We start from the raw sequence: 15,143 nt of genomic DNA, 5'->3' as shown, positions 1-15,143 counted from the left end.
ATACTGTCCATTTTATCAGCTCCACTTACCATATAGAAGCACTTTGCAGTTCTACAATTACTGACTGTAGTCCATTTGTTTCTCTACATACCTTGTTAGCCCCCTTTCATGCTGTTCTTTAATAGTCAGGACCCCCACAGAGCAGGTATTATTTAGGTGGTGGATCATTCTTAGCACTGCAGTGACACTGCCATGTTGGTGGTGTGTTAGTGTGTGTTGTGCTGATGTGAGTGGATCAGACACAGCAGCACTGCTGAAGTTTAACCTACCTAGTTGGTCCACCTTGTAGATGTAAAGTCAGAGACAATCGCTCATCTATTGCTGCTGTTTGAGTTGTTCATCTTCTAGACCTTCATCAGTGGTCACAGGACGCTGCCCATGGGGCGCTGTTGGCTGGATTATTTTTGGTTGGTGGACTATTCTCAGTCCAGCAGTGACAGTGAGGTGTTTAACAACTCTATCAGTATTGCTGTGTCTTATCCACTCATACCAGTACAACACACACTAACACACAACCACCATGTCAGTGTCACTGCAGTGCTGAGAATGACCCACCACCCAAATAATACCTGCTCTGTAGTGATCCTGTGGGGGTCCTGACCATTAAAGAACAGCATGAAAGAGAGCTAACAAAGTATGCAGAGAAACAGATGGACTACGGTCAGTAATTGTAGAACTACAAAGTGCTTCTATATGGTAAGTGGAGCTGATAAAATGGACAGTGAGTGTAGAAACAAGAAAGTGGTTTTAATGTTATGGTTGATCGGTGTAGTTACAATCACTTCAGGATGAACTGCTGATGCGCGTGCTGGAAACACCGCTCATGCGCGTGCACTGATCACATGTCTAAGGGTGCTCAGCTGTAGCTGCTGATTTCTGTGATTAATGAGCAATGATGTGATTTAGAAGAGACTGACTGCATTATCTTTCTCTTTAAGCTTTAACCTAATTCATATTGCTAGTTAAAATAGTTTTGCCCAACAAGATGGCCGAAGACTTCCTCTTTGCTAGTGATTACGGTGCGTAATTTAAACCTTAATTACCCGCCTACTTAAATAGTTTGATAATTGTTTAATTAGTGAGTAATGACACTAATTATGAGTTCTTTAGGGCGGAAGTTAGGTGACGTTGGTCTACTGTGTGGTTGGTTTGTTCAGTTGACACGGAAGTTTGAATTGGAGAAATACATTTTGGATAGTGTTTCCAGTTTTAATGTGAACTGAAGTAAGCTGTGTTTAGTTCGTTTTAAAATACAATGTAAAACGGATTTTGGTGTTTAACTTGCAAATATACTTTAATTCTGACAGCTAAAAGCCTCAAACAGAAACACCAGTCATGTTAACTCACAGTATTCCACACAGCTGATTTATCGTTAAGCTTTTAAAAATTAAAAGAAAAACAATGTCTTTTTTATTTTGTGTTTGACTGGTAGTTTTAGTTCTTTTTCTTAAATGTGTAAAACCTAATGATAGACGTCAGCTGTGACCATGTACTACAGTTTGGACTGTCGTGGTATGCGTTTACGCACTTCAATTAAATATCAGGGTATTTTCCAAGCAGGAATGACTGGCTTTAATAATGCTGTAGAATATGACATTTGATTCAGAGATTTAATAATGTCTAAAGCGGTCTGGAGTACAAACAAGATAATTGTTTCTGTATCTAATGTGTGTTTACTTTCACTCACAAACAGTCAAAATAAAAAGTATTTTGTTTAAATGTAATGCCAGTAGGTGAACTGGCTGCTCTAAATTGGCCCTATAGTTGTAAGTGCATGTTCGATCATTTGTTGTGCTGTGAACTGTCCCCTCTGTTTAATGTTTTCTTACCGTATGCCCAGTGTTTCTGGGTGCCACTGTGACCCTGACTAACCAGTTAATGAAACTAAAATAACAAATAAGTGATGGTAAAATTAAATAAGATTTACAGCAGCAACAACAAAAGAGTTTAAGATGCAGCAGTTTACTATGACAGCCCACTGCCAAGTCTTGAGTTCAAGGTTATTTATATTATGTTTTATGCGTTATGGAAATAAGAATATAAGAAAGTATTATGTACGTTTTGTCTTTAGTTAAAGCTGTTGGGGAACTATAATAAGCTAATGTAGTGAAACCAATGGAACTTCATTACTATGATATGTATTTATTTATCACATTGTCATTAAATGTAACTATTTTTATGTGGCTTATTCTGTATTTGCGTAAAATATGTACTTTTATGTAATTATCAATAGAATTCGCCCATCAAAAAAGTATTCTATTAAATGTAATAACTTTACCTACTGTAACTTTAAACAGCAGGTTTAAAGGATTTCTTTTTGCAGTTAGGAAACTGCACAAATTGTCATGGGCTACACATACAAAAAGTTTTCATCCAGGACCTTCCATGCTTTTTAAAAAACAACAACATTATTTACATTTAAATACAAATATTTTCCTCTTTTTAATTTATGTTCTTTTGGATATTTATTTTTTAATTTTTTTTTTTTTTTTTATTAAAAAATGCTAAACACTCCTTCAATTACATCATTCATCAGTTACCTTTAATTGATAAATGGGTTCACATCACTTAAAAATGACTTTTGGTGTGAAATAGACTATAAGGTCTAAAAAGGCAGCACACTGTAAAACACTTTCAAAAATGTTACTAAGCAATTTCTAAGACACTAGGACACCAAAAACACTCCCAGTGAGAGCTATTGTTATTTGGCCCATTGTTAAGATGGCCCACACATCTTTTGGAATGTGTTCAATTTGTACAGTTTCTAAAATTTCTACAATTTGTTGAATTTATCCAGTAATAAAGTCCAATTTCCCCTGGCTGTTAGTTTGTATGGAATACTGGTAACAGGAGTTACAGCTAATACATTCAAAATTCCTTCTCCTTAGTTTAATCAAGGCTGAAAATGGATTAAGAAAATCCTGGTAAGATTGATACAGCCATGGTACAAGTTCACCTTGGGGCGTCTCAACCGCAGACCAGAATAAATATATACAGATTTTATGTATACATTAAATCACACAGACACACAAGTGAAGTAACCCTGGGGCTAACAAAGTCTAATGTACAGGTAAGTTATGGGTACCATGACCATTAAAACATGTTCTTTTTTTAGATGGCTCATATCCCTTATGCAAGGAAGAAGTGGATAGGCCTTATCTATCACTTGGAATCTTTGAGCAACAGAGAAATGAGCAAAACAGAAAAAAAGCCGAACTGAAAAGAGATGGGAATGAAAGTGATTCTATAGCTAAAAAAATAAAAGAAGCTGAAGAAACAAGAAAAGAAATAAGCAATTTACAACAAAGATGTATTGAGACACATGATCACAAGTATGATCATGGGAAACGTGAGGTGTTGGAAATGGATAAAAGTAAGGTAGAACTGACTAAGGTGCAACAAGAAAAGAGTAATGAGCATGAAGTAGGGTGTGATATGGTCCCTCCCCCTCAGAAAAAGAGCATGCTACAGCTCGACAGCAGTTCTCCACTAAACCTGATGATGATGTGTGAGGAGTCTGTTGAGAGATCTTTAAGTGAAGAGCTCATGCTGTGTCCATCCAAGTCTTTAACTATCCCACAAGTTTCATCGGCATCCTCTTTTCTCTCTCAGACCTCCCTGCCTCTTACAGTCACATCTTCTATTGACTCTGTAATTCCTCTACAAACACAGCCAATGGTTCAGAGCCAAGCTGCAGTAACCATGACTGTTCCAGCTGCTCCAAATCTGGGCAATCGATCGTTTAGCAGCAGCCCATTTGCAGAACCTAAAACATTTGTTCCTCCTGGGCAGCTGGAGGTGACATTAAAGCATGTATGCACAACTCGTCGTTACACTCGCTTCACCAGCAGACCTACACCGCTGCTGCCATTACCATCAGTTCACCCAGAAACAAGCTTGCAGCCCTTACCAAGCGTCAGCAATACCTCTATACTGCCACCTGGCCCCAAGAAAAAAACACGCACCTCCTACAGCACTGGTAAGTGAGCAAGTTTAGGGGTTGTAACTTGTAGTCATTTGAGGGTTTGCCTTGCGACATTATGCATGTGTGTAGATCAGTTGGAGGAGTTGGAAAGGGTGTTTCAAGATGATCACTACCCAGATGCAGACAAGCGGAAAGAAATTGCAATTTCAGTTGGTGTCACACCTCAAAGGGTCATGGTCAGTGCATTATTTAATTTTGTGGACTTTTCTTGGTATTTTTGTTTTTAAATTCCTAAATTGTTTGTTCATATCACCATTTTTCGTTTTTAGGTGTGGTTTCAGAATCGTCGAGCCAAATGGCGCAAGACGTCCAAAGCGGCAGCAAAAAAGGTTTCAGTGAGCCGAGTCCAGGCTCCTGCTCCAGCCCGTGTTCAGGTTCCTGTAAACAGGTTATTTCTTAAGTGTTTTCAGATCATTTACAGACATTCGCTGTGATTCCATATTAACTGCAGATTTTGTGCAGGCCTGCTCTTTTCAAAGGTCCTGTAATTGCACCTCTGCCTCCTCAAACCGGCAACAAACTCCCACCTCATAGCACCCTCCTCACCAGCTGCACAAGCCCACCAGGTCTCTCATTTATAAACTCTACCCTAACAAGTTTAAATGAAAATAAAACTACATTAAAAAGCTGATAACTTGTATATAGTAAATAGTAGGATGGCAACAAAACCCATAGGACAAATGACACATATTAAGAAATTACTTTGTTTAAATATGTTAACAAAGAATATGAGGAAAATGTATCTCTTTTAAATATTTGAGTGTCCCAAGTACTATTCTTAGTATAGGGGATATCTTTAAAATATAATTGTGATAAGATATCCTTATTGTGACTGCACAAGTGCAATTAGAAGTTGATTTGAGCAAGCATGTAGATGCTTAATTAAGGTAAATTATGTAAAACACGCATAAACTACAAAATCTAGCAAAATAGTAAATAAGGATAAAAGACAATTTCCTGTTATACTGTTGATTTAGTGGATAGAAAGCAAACAGGTAAGGCAAAATATCCTACCCTGGTAAGCCTAGCGCACACTACACAACTATGATTTTGCTGTGTAGACTGTACAGTGATTTACATTTTTCAGGCATTTGCAATCAATCATTTTAGGATCACAAGATGCGATCCATATCTCAGTTGTATTCTCTAACGCAACTATTATCAGTCTACTAATCAGACTTTTAAGAAAAGTTATGGAAATGCCATATAAGTGCTGAACTATTGTAGGAATAACAGCAGTTAATGCAAAAAATGAAAATTAGCTAGAAAGTAGGGTAGTTGTTATACTTTAGCTTATAAAATTTGGATGTAATTTTGAAAACAGTATCAAGCTGTACATGAAGCAGACTGCTGCGTCAGTCAGTGTACTAACAGGGTGTACCTCCAACCTTGCACTATTTGTTACATAGTATGCTCAAAAAAGTAATGCCACCACTGGTGGCTAACTATCTTGGCACACTATTTAGTTATTAGTCAGGCATTTGTGAATTAAAGAGCTCAGCTTTACTCCAGGTGCTGCCTGATGGAGAAAGTTTAGGACAGAATATTTAGAATCAGAATGCTTTTATTTAAGTAAAGGATAGACAAGGAATTTTTCTGATACTCAACAGTGCAATAGCGTTACAGTAATGCTGATAATACAATATTAAGAAGTAACACTATATCAAAATGCAGGTATGCTTTGTGAAAGTATGCATGAAACATTTTAAAGTACAGAAATGATAAGAATAAGCAGCCATTGTAAGCTAAAGTTATAAACCCCATTTCCTTTAAGATATTTTGTAAAATACAAAGAAAAAATTTAATATATGATTTGTCAATTATCTTAATTTTTTATTAAACTTATAAAAGTACAAATAATTTGTCATGTTAAAAATATGTTGGCTGACTTGGAGTGTCTTCGAGAAAGCACATGTTATTAGGATTGATAGCTGTCATGTGGACAAGTAAATTAAGAAGGATTATTTATAACCAATAACCTTAAAAATTACATAACCTAGTTTAGTTCAGTTTTCAAAACATTATTTCTAAAACTTAATGTCAAGATCTATAATTAAATAAATATATATAAATTGTATTATGTTTATGCATGGGTGGTACAGGCTGTGTGGATGTGGCCACGACTTGCGTCTCCCAGGCTGGTTTAGGTGACTTCATGCCCCCCATTATGCAGAGTCCCCCACCTCTTCGCCGAGCCTCGTTGCCCTTCTTTGCTGCATACAACCCCCCCAACTACGCTCTGTCTGTGTTGCTGGACACACCGGAACATAGTGAACCTCAGCCTTTCAGCATGCACACAGACACTGGGTGAGTACCAGCATCAGCACCACATATATTTACTACTAGAGAGAGTAAAACTCAACATTTACATCATAAGCATGGGAATTTATACTGTGTTCAGTTTTCCACCCAGTACAAATTATTAACAAAAAAACCACGAGGGGAAGAAATTCAGAGGGAAGAGTTTCTGTTCATCAACCAAACTATACATTGATTTATTAATTCATTCATCCAAACCTCATCATCGGCTGGGGTGGGTCAGGTGCCACCCAGAAATACTTGGTGTACAGCAGGAATACACCCTGGACACAGCATATCACACGCTCTTAGTCACATAGCCAGTCCACCGTTTTAATATACTTAAAGTGCATCCACTTCATATGTTCACACAGTGTCCTTTGATTTAGTAATTAGAAACATTACCAAAACAGCATGTATTGATTAGCATACACAAAGGTATATTTAAAAATATAATTAATAGAGAAGACACATATTTAGCCACAATTTTTATAATATTCTTTAAATTAACATTTGTACAATCTCATTTTGCTGTTTTGTAGGTTTAACTACGATCTTATGGGCCCTTCATCTAAATATGAGGCTGGAAATGGCACTCAGCCCTACTTTCTCACTACATACCCCCAACAGTCCAGTTTACTTCCCCAGCAATCTAACGCTCTCCTTTCTTCACAAAGCAATAATGTACTCTCACAGCAGCCAAACGCGCTACTGCCACAGTATTCGCGTATGTCATACCTCACCCCATCACCTTACCTGACCCCCAACCCTAGTGAAGGAACCACCAGCTCTGGCCTGCCACTGAACCCCAGCACCAACAGCAGTCTACTGGCCTGTTCTAATGGAGGACATTCCTATTTTCATAGCCAAAATGGCAGTCAGATACTACTGCAACATGGAGTGCAAGGTAAGAAGAGCATGTGTGTAAACATACAGTAGTGTTCAAAAAAATAGCAGTGATTTTAAAAAAAGTGAATAAAGCACAAAATCATTCTAATAACTTTTATTTCCATGAATGCAAATGCACTGAAAATACTACACTTTCAATTCTAAATCAAAACATTAACAACATTTAGCCAGTTTGTGTTCATCATTTACAGAAAATTAAGAAAAATGAATATTAGGCTGTTCAAAAAAATAGCAGTGCCAGCATTTTTCTTAAAAAATGTATCTATAAACTAAAAATGTTTGAGGTTTCACTTTACTTTAAATTACTGAACTAATATTCAGTGGCATAACAATTGTTTCCGAGATCTGTGTTGAATGGAGTCGACCAACTTCTGGCACATCTGAACAGGTATCCAGTCCAGGATGATTAGACTACATTCCACAGTTCTTCTGCAATTTTGGGTTTTGCCTCAAAAGAACGCATTTCAGATATCAGAACACAAGTTCTCTATGAGATTGAAGTCAGGGGATTGGGCTGGTCACTCTATTACCTCAATCTTGTTTGTCTGTAACCAAGATGTTTTGGGTCATTGTCATGTTAAAACACCCATTTTAAGGGCATTTCTTCTTCGACATAGGGCAACATGATCTCCTCAAGTATTCTGATATATTTAAACTGATCCATGATCCCTCGTATGTGATAACTAGGCGTAACACCATGGTATGAGAAACATCCCCATATCATCATTTTGTACCACCATGCTTTACTGTCTTCACAGTGAACTTTGGCTTGAATTCAGTGCTCAAGGGGCGTCAGACATACTGTCTACGGCCACTAGACCAAAAAAATAAAATTTTGCTTTCATCAGTCCACAAATGTTGAGCCATTTCTCTTTGGACCAGTTAATGTGTTCCTTGGCAAATTTGAACCCATTCAGGACACGTCTTTTTCTTAACAACGGGACTTTGCAAGGAGTTCTTGCTGTTAAATTGGCTTCACTTAATCATCTTCTGTACTCACTGGTAACTTCAGATGTTCCTTGATCTTTCTGGAGGTGATCATTGGCTGAACCTTTGCCATTTTGGCTATTCTTTGATCCATTCGAACAGTAGTTCCACGCTTCCTTCCGCGTCTTTCAGATTTTAGTTGTCACTTCAAGACATTTGAGATCATTTTAGCTAAGCAGCCTATAATTTGCTGCACTTTTCTGTATGTTTTTTCCCTCTACTATCAACTTTTTAATCAAAGTACGCTGTTCATCAGAACAATGTCTGGAACAACCCATTTTACCCAGTATTTCAAAAGGAAATGTGCTATGACCAACCTGTGCAACATTTGCCACCCTCCTACATTAAATAAGGGCCAAAATTGACACCCGTTCTTCTGCAGAATGAATGGCTTCACCAATTGAAATTCTCACTGCTATTATTTTGAACAACCCCCTTTCAATCAATGCTTCGATTACTCAGAATGAGTGTCATGCATGTCCTAATTGTTGGGTTTTATTTTTTTTCATTACTCTACTACACTTTCAAGTAAAATTTTTGCTATGTAGAAATAGCATTTCTACTAAAAACAGTGATTTATCAGGTCAATGGTGTTGGACTGCTATTTTTTTGAACACCACTGTACATATAAACCAGTAAAGGGTCTTTTATCAAGTTATGTGTTTTTGTGTCTAAAAACAGCTATGCAGGCGTACTCATGGGCTGGTGATATCTACAGTCATTCGACTCAGGTTCCACACTCACTCTTAAAGCCCCAGTTCACATCTGAGAGAGAGAGCCACTATCCTCCACTGGTTCCATCCCAGCCCTACATCACACCACAGAGGGCAACCAGCCTGACCAAATCTGCCACCCCTGACCCCATGCTACCTAGTGTGAAAACGGAGTTAGAGGAAACTGGGCACAGCCAACCAGCCAGAGTATCTGAGCCAGAGACCATTTTCCACTGTGATTTCTCACCCATTCACTTCTGACAGGTGTGTGCATTGTTTGAATTTTGTAGGGAATTGGGGATCTGACCCTTTTAATTTAATACTTGGACCCCAAAAAGAGGTAAAACAACATTTTCAACAGAAACTCATATAAGCAATGAAGTGTATTAAACAAAGTAGATAGCCACTTCCATTAACATACAGTGCTTTCTCTGGCTTGCGCAACCGCAACCAATAATGGAAGTGAAGGCAGGCAGATAAGACTAGAAATAGTATAGTCCACTTTAAGGACCTGAAATTGTATTCTACCAAGCATTAAATATATCGTTCGATAGTTTAGTATTATCAGGTTCACCAACTCTGTTAAAGCACTTTGTATATGTACAGTAGCACCTCTCTTCTGTGTAAAATATTCCAGCCACACAGCAGTTTATACATGCAAAGGGACAGCTGTAAGAAATTAGCTGTCATCCATTATACAGCAATCAACCCTGTGGAGAGGACTTTTAGGAGATAATGAGTTTAACTTAAATTAGAAAAAGCATTTTCATTAAATCAAAATGTTAATACTTGAAGAAAACAACTGATGTTTACTTCGTTCTAAACCTAACAGAGTAAGAAATAGCAATGAAGTTCAAGTAGGAGCATAGTGGCATTATTATTTAATATTATTAAATGTAAATCTATACAGGCTATAATACTGGGTGAACTTTAGATCCATGTTCATCCAATGGACATTCATTTTTGCTATTCTAGCTATGCTCCATCAAACCGTATTTGCTTCTGTTTCTTAGCCTACTTTTCAAAACCAGGCTCTGCAAATTGAAACTGGTTAAAGGTTTTTGATGTACTTATGGGCCACTGAGTGGCACTGTAGGCCATCGCATAATAAAGTGGGTTTCTTAAATTATACATTATTTGGATACGTAGTAGTGGTGAATGAACACAACCTTAAAATTAGATGACAGCTCCTTATGATTGCTCTTGGCATGGGTCAGTCAAATGTGGGTACAGGGCTACACTATGATTTTAAACATAAGAAACTAGGTAAATTAAGCAGTATTGTTAGACATTATAGAAACTTATTTTTCAAGGGTTTGGGAATAAGAAATTTGGGAATAAGAAGTCATTTGCAAATGTGGAATATTGTAAAAACCAAGCCAATACCAAGTTTGTTTGTTTTAAAATAAATTGATGTGTAACTGAAAAATGGGTGTCTGAACTATCCATTTCAATTTTGTAAAGCATCCTACTGTTGCACACTGACAATGGAAAAAATCAATCAAAAATTCAGTGGATAACATCAAACGATTGTAAACTTACCAGTGATAAGCTATTGGAAACCATTAACAAACAGTGTGCATGGAAAAGTAGTATGATTTTAAAGACTGCATAGAATACTGAGCTTGTAGGTTTACAGTTAGACTAGAACTGTCACAGCAACTAATATGTCATTATGTCTGTCATTACTGTGCTGAAAGTGCAGCTCTGAACTAATAATGAGTCAGTAATAATAATTTCCATAAACAGATATTAAAAGAGTGACTGAAAGAATGCAAATGGCTTATATTTATGTGTGTGATTTCTGAGAAGTAACACAATGTGGTTATATGTGGGAGGTTAAGTGATTAGCTTGTTCCTGTGAGAAATAACTTCCTGTTTTATGTTTCAGGGCCATCAGCACTGAATGCGGAACTCTACAGCCTGCAGTCTGTTTGTGTATTTTTGTGTTTAGTTTGTTTTTTTGATTGTTGACTGCAGGTTTTAATTAAAGTTCCTTTCATCTCTAATTAGAACATTGTATGACTTTTGATTTATAGAGTATGTGTCCTTGGCCACGTGTGGGCTAGTAAAGAAAACAGACATGGGTCGATCTACAAGTTTTATGAGTTTCCATCAATTATGAATTCTAGAGTTGAAGTTTAAACTTAAACATCATGTTAACACTAGAGGGCTATATTACACCAAACTTGGTCTTATTCAGAAATTTCACATTAGATATTTATTACTCTCTCAGATTGGTATAATTATATATAATCATTGGTATATTATATATAATCATATGCTGGATCACTTCATTTATTACTTACACTATGATTGTATTATTCTGGGAAAGGCATGTGTACCATTAGCTTGTCGTACATCCCATCCAAATACTAAAAGCATTAAATGAGTTGCACAGGGAAAGGGCTGTTTAAAATCTTTTTTTCATAAAGTCAAAAGTATTATTTCATTTATATAATTAAATCAGAACAACTGTTAGCAAGGTTAGTGTCTCATAACACCTGAACTCAAGTTTCACATACTTTTGGCCACATACTGTAGAACCTATTTTAATGACAAAATAATGATCCAGGCATGCTTTCATGTCCATTTTATGTCCTCTTTTTGACATCTTTTTATGTCCTTTGCTAACTTGATAACTACTGTACATTAGCCTTAATATTTGTCACCAATAAAAGTGGGATTTTAATGTCTTGCATGAATATTTGCTCAACAATTTGAAAGAAGTGGCTACACCTGTTTAAGTACATTAATATTTAAAACAATTGCTAGACTATCTGATCCAAACAAATGAGCTAGAAATAAACCCCAACATGCAGGATTCTTCTCTGCCTCAGAAACTGCATACTATTATAAGAATGTAGTGTAAGTTTGTGTACAAGCAGTGGTACTGTTGGAATTCTGACCTGTAACAATCTCTACTATCCATAGCAAATACAAGTTAGGTTACTAGCAGGTAGCTAGCTGGCCTAACAATCTGTGGTTTTGGGGCTTTTTCATATACAGCCTTAGAAAAAAAGGGACCATTGCAAACTGTGTACTTGGTTTTAAAATGTATTGGTATGGGTTAAATAAACATTTTGTTTTATTCTATAAATTACTGATTACTCCCAGATTCCAAAGAAAAACATTGTCTGTTAAATCATTTGTTTGCAAAAACTCACGACTGGTAAGACTGGTAAGGGCAGTTGTAGCCTAGTGGTTAAGGTACTGGTCCAGTAATCAGACGGTTTCAGGTTCAAGCCCCACCACAGCCAGGTTGCCACTGTTGGGTCCTTGAGCAAGGCCCTTAACCCTCAATTGCTCAGACAATATACTGTAACTGTACTGTAAGTCGCTTTGGATAATAGCGTCTGCTAAATGCTGAAAATGTAAATGGTAAAAACAAGATCCACTGTTTCAAAGCCTTGGGTAATACAAAGAAAAAATCATACTTATTTTAAAGAACACAACACTAATGTTTTAACTTTTGACTAAGTTAAATCAGTTTTGTTTGTGGATTATCCCACCAATTAGTAAAGATTTCACTTCAGAAGCTTGTTAGCAAGTTAGAGGTTATAAAGGCAAAAAAGATGTTTCACCAAGTACTGAGGCTGGGGGTGAAATCATAATGCACATGGACAGTTGTTAAAAGAACTAAATGTTTATTTACATCTAAAATTGTTAACTTGTTATATCAAAATTGCTTGGATGTATCAATATTTTCTCTGTTTACTGAGACTTCTTGTTTACTAAATTGGATGAAAATATTGAAGCTACTTGAACACAGCAGCCTCATTGACTGTTTGTGACTGTAGAGTACTGCAGTACTCTAGGGCATCGGTGGGTACATAACCGGGCCATAGCTGCACGGTGGGTATTGCAGTACATTTTGGATGCATTGACTCCTGTAAGTAGGTGTGTAGGGTTATGGCGGATTATGAGAGCGTACTTGTGTACTTAATAGTGTGTGCGTTGTGCGTATGGGGGCGGTGCCTAGAACTACTGAGCGCTTGCGTTGGGAGGGGAGCATACGTTCAAATTAACATACTGTAGTTTGATTTAATCGTGTGGTTAGAATGTAGTGTGTGTTATGTTTGCTAAATTCCTACGTCTGTAAATACAAAGCTTCCTTTGCAAAAGCATAAAAATCCTCAGACTCAGTAGTTCTCTGTGAAAGTCAACATGCATCACCAAAATACCTACTAAGGCGAGAGCAAGAACAGGGAGCCTCGCTGTATCAGGCTGAGGAGAGCTGCTGTGTTCCAAACAGCTGCCTATATAATATATAGAGTGCTAAATGAGCTTTTGAGTATCCACGAGGCTACTATTTTGAGCCAATGGATAGCAGTTTGTGTGTGGGTTCAGACACAGCCAAGTTTGCTGGCTTAAAGTAGGGTTTGCACCGTAAGTTTTTAGATATTTAAACCAAATATTTCATATTGAGTAATTTAATGCATGTTGTAAAGCAGTCCTCATTCTTTAAGGATTTTGTTTACACCAGCCGGTAGCTGGAATGTGGTATGAAACAGTCGGTACCTACTGTATATTCTGCTGCCTACGTCTCCCGAACATCTTTTCTTAATGAGTATTGATTAAATATATTTAAGGAAGTGTATTATTTAAACAGTTAATCAATGGTGTTTGCACTTACTATGTCCAAGAGGTTGCCAAATTTCTGTTTCCTCCACATCCCATTTGCTGTGCTGCTTACTGAAGATCTAGGGTGACTAAACCATGATTCAAAAAATGTTGTCACACTTGGCTGTAATGCAAGTGCTCCATTAAGTTAACCTTCTGCAAAAATTGGATATAACATTCATTTTTGGAAGCGCCAACAGCAACACAGCAGAACACCAAAATTCCAGGTTAGACAAGATAGTATTGATAACAAACACTGTTGGATTAAGCTAATGTTGGTGACAATACTGCCACGAAGTTAGTAACTGTTTATGTTAGCCTATTTGTTGTAGTCTGTGTCTGTGTATGCTTGTGTGTAAGCAGTGTAAGAACTCAAAATATTCAAAATATTAAAACAGAAAAAGGTCCAATTACCAACTGACCTTGTGCTAAAAGTAATGGGCCACTTATTCAATCAACCAAGTAACCAAATGGTTAAACCATAATTTTTTTTTGCATTTTATCCCTTTTTCTCCTGATTTTTAGCGTGTCCAATTTTTACCCAATTGCGTTATGCTTCCTCTCTACTGGTACTGACCCCCTGCCCCTGATTGAGGAGAGCGAGACTGTCACATGCCCCCTCTGACACGTGTGCAGTAGCCGACTGCATTTTTTCACCTGCACCAGCCGAGTTCATATGCAAATCAGCCCTGTGCACGGAGAGCCACACCCTGATCAGCATCATTCCTCTACTCCGTGCAGATGCCATCAATCAGCCAGCAGAGGTCGTAATTGCATCAGCCATAAGGTCCCTATCCGGCTTCCTACCCTGTATGAACAACAGCCAACGTTGTTCATATAGCCGCCCAGTGCAGTCGGATGGCAGAGCTGAGATTCGATACAATGTATTCCAAATCCCAGCTCTGGTGTGCTAGCGTATTTTACCTGCGCCACCTGAGCAGCTGTTTAAATCATAATTGGCTTAAATTGCAATGGCCATATTCAGGCTTGCTTACTGAGAAAGTAAAATCCAGATATTACCCACAGAAAATAATTTTAGGCAAGATAGTGTAGATTAAAAGTCTCAACAAGCAAAACACTTTGTGGCAATCAAATCAAATTACAAAAGAGATGAGAGAAAAGTTACTGAAATGTATCTGTGACAGGGCGCCTCACCACTGTGAAGCCAGGAGAAGCCCCGTACCTGCGAGATGAAGAGAAAATAACCCAAATGCAGGAACCTTAAACAACGTAGAACAGTAATGTGGCTAAAGAGAAACGACAAAGTAAAAGGTGGCCAAAATAACTGAAACTAATCAAATTAACTACTAGAAACCAAATAAAATAAAACCCAACACACTAACCACCAAGCCTTTTGGGAGTTAAAAGATTTGGTACTTTTACATCTGACGTAGGGGTAACACCAGGTTCCACATTATGTCAGCAGTTAAACATGATTTGGTAATGTGATAATGTGTCGGGATGCTTTGCTGCTTCAGGGCCTGTGGATTTTCCATAATCTGTGGAGCCATAAACATGATAATTTGTGATCTGAGGCTAAAGTGTTTAATTTTGACACAGATGCTGTGGTAGTTCAGTTTAGTCAAAACTATCGAAAAACAGCAAAGGCAAATACATTTTCCCAGATG

General features: G+C 37.4%; 1 protein-coding gene across 1 annotated transcript; it reads left to right on the top strand.

The window, feature by feature from the left end:
* The first annotated feature begins 985 nt into the window (after nt 1-985).
* Nucleotides 986-10,859, top strand: LOC134301337 (homeobox protein NOBOX-like). The gene is made up of 10 exons (XM_062986003.1): nt 986-1,019; nt 3,116-3,551; nt 3,687-3,979; nt 4,055-4,161; nt 4,255-4,373; nt 4,448-4,551; nt 6,088-6,292; nt 6,826-7,190; nt 8,861-9,156; nt 10,784-10,859. The coding sequence occupies exons 1-9, from the start codon at nt 986-988 to the stop codon at nt 9,151-9,153; spliced, it is 1,956 nt and encodes a 651-aa protein (XP_062842073.1). The 3' UTR covers nt 9,154-9,156; nt 10,784-10,859.
* The last annotated feature ends 4,284 nt before the right edge of the window (nt 10,860-15,143 follow it).

This window comes from Trichomycterus rosablanca, chromosome 2 (assembly GCF_030014385.1).
Source record: "Trichomycterus rosablanca isolate fTriRos1 chromosome 2, fTriRos1.hap1, whole genome shotgun sequence".
Classification (NCBI taxonomy): domain Eukaryota; kingdom Metazoa; phylum Chordata; class Actinopteri; order Siluriformes; family Trichomycteridae; genus Trichomycterus; species Trichomycterus rosablanca.
Note: the sequence above shows the minus strand (reverse complement) of the source record. Positions and strands in the feature narration are given on the sequence as shown.

Coding starts and splice junctions, on each gene's coding strand:
- LOC134301337 (XM_062986003.1), top strand. CDS start 986: ATGGCCGAAGACTTCCTCTTTGCTAGTGATTACG. Junction 1,020..3,115: donor CCTCTTTGCTAGTGATTACG/GTGCGTAATTTA, acceptor TTCTTTTTTTAG/ATGGCTCATATCCCTTATGC. Junction 4,374..4,447: donor GTTCAGGTTCCTGTAAACAG/GTTATTTCTTAA, acceptor GATTTTGTGCAG/GCCTGCTCTTTTCAAAGGTC.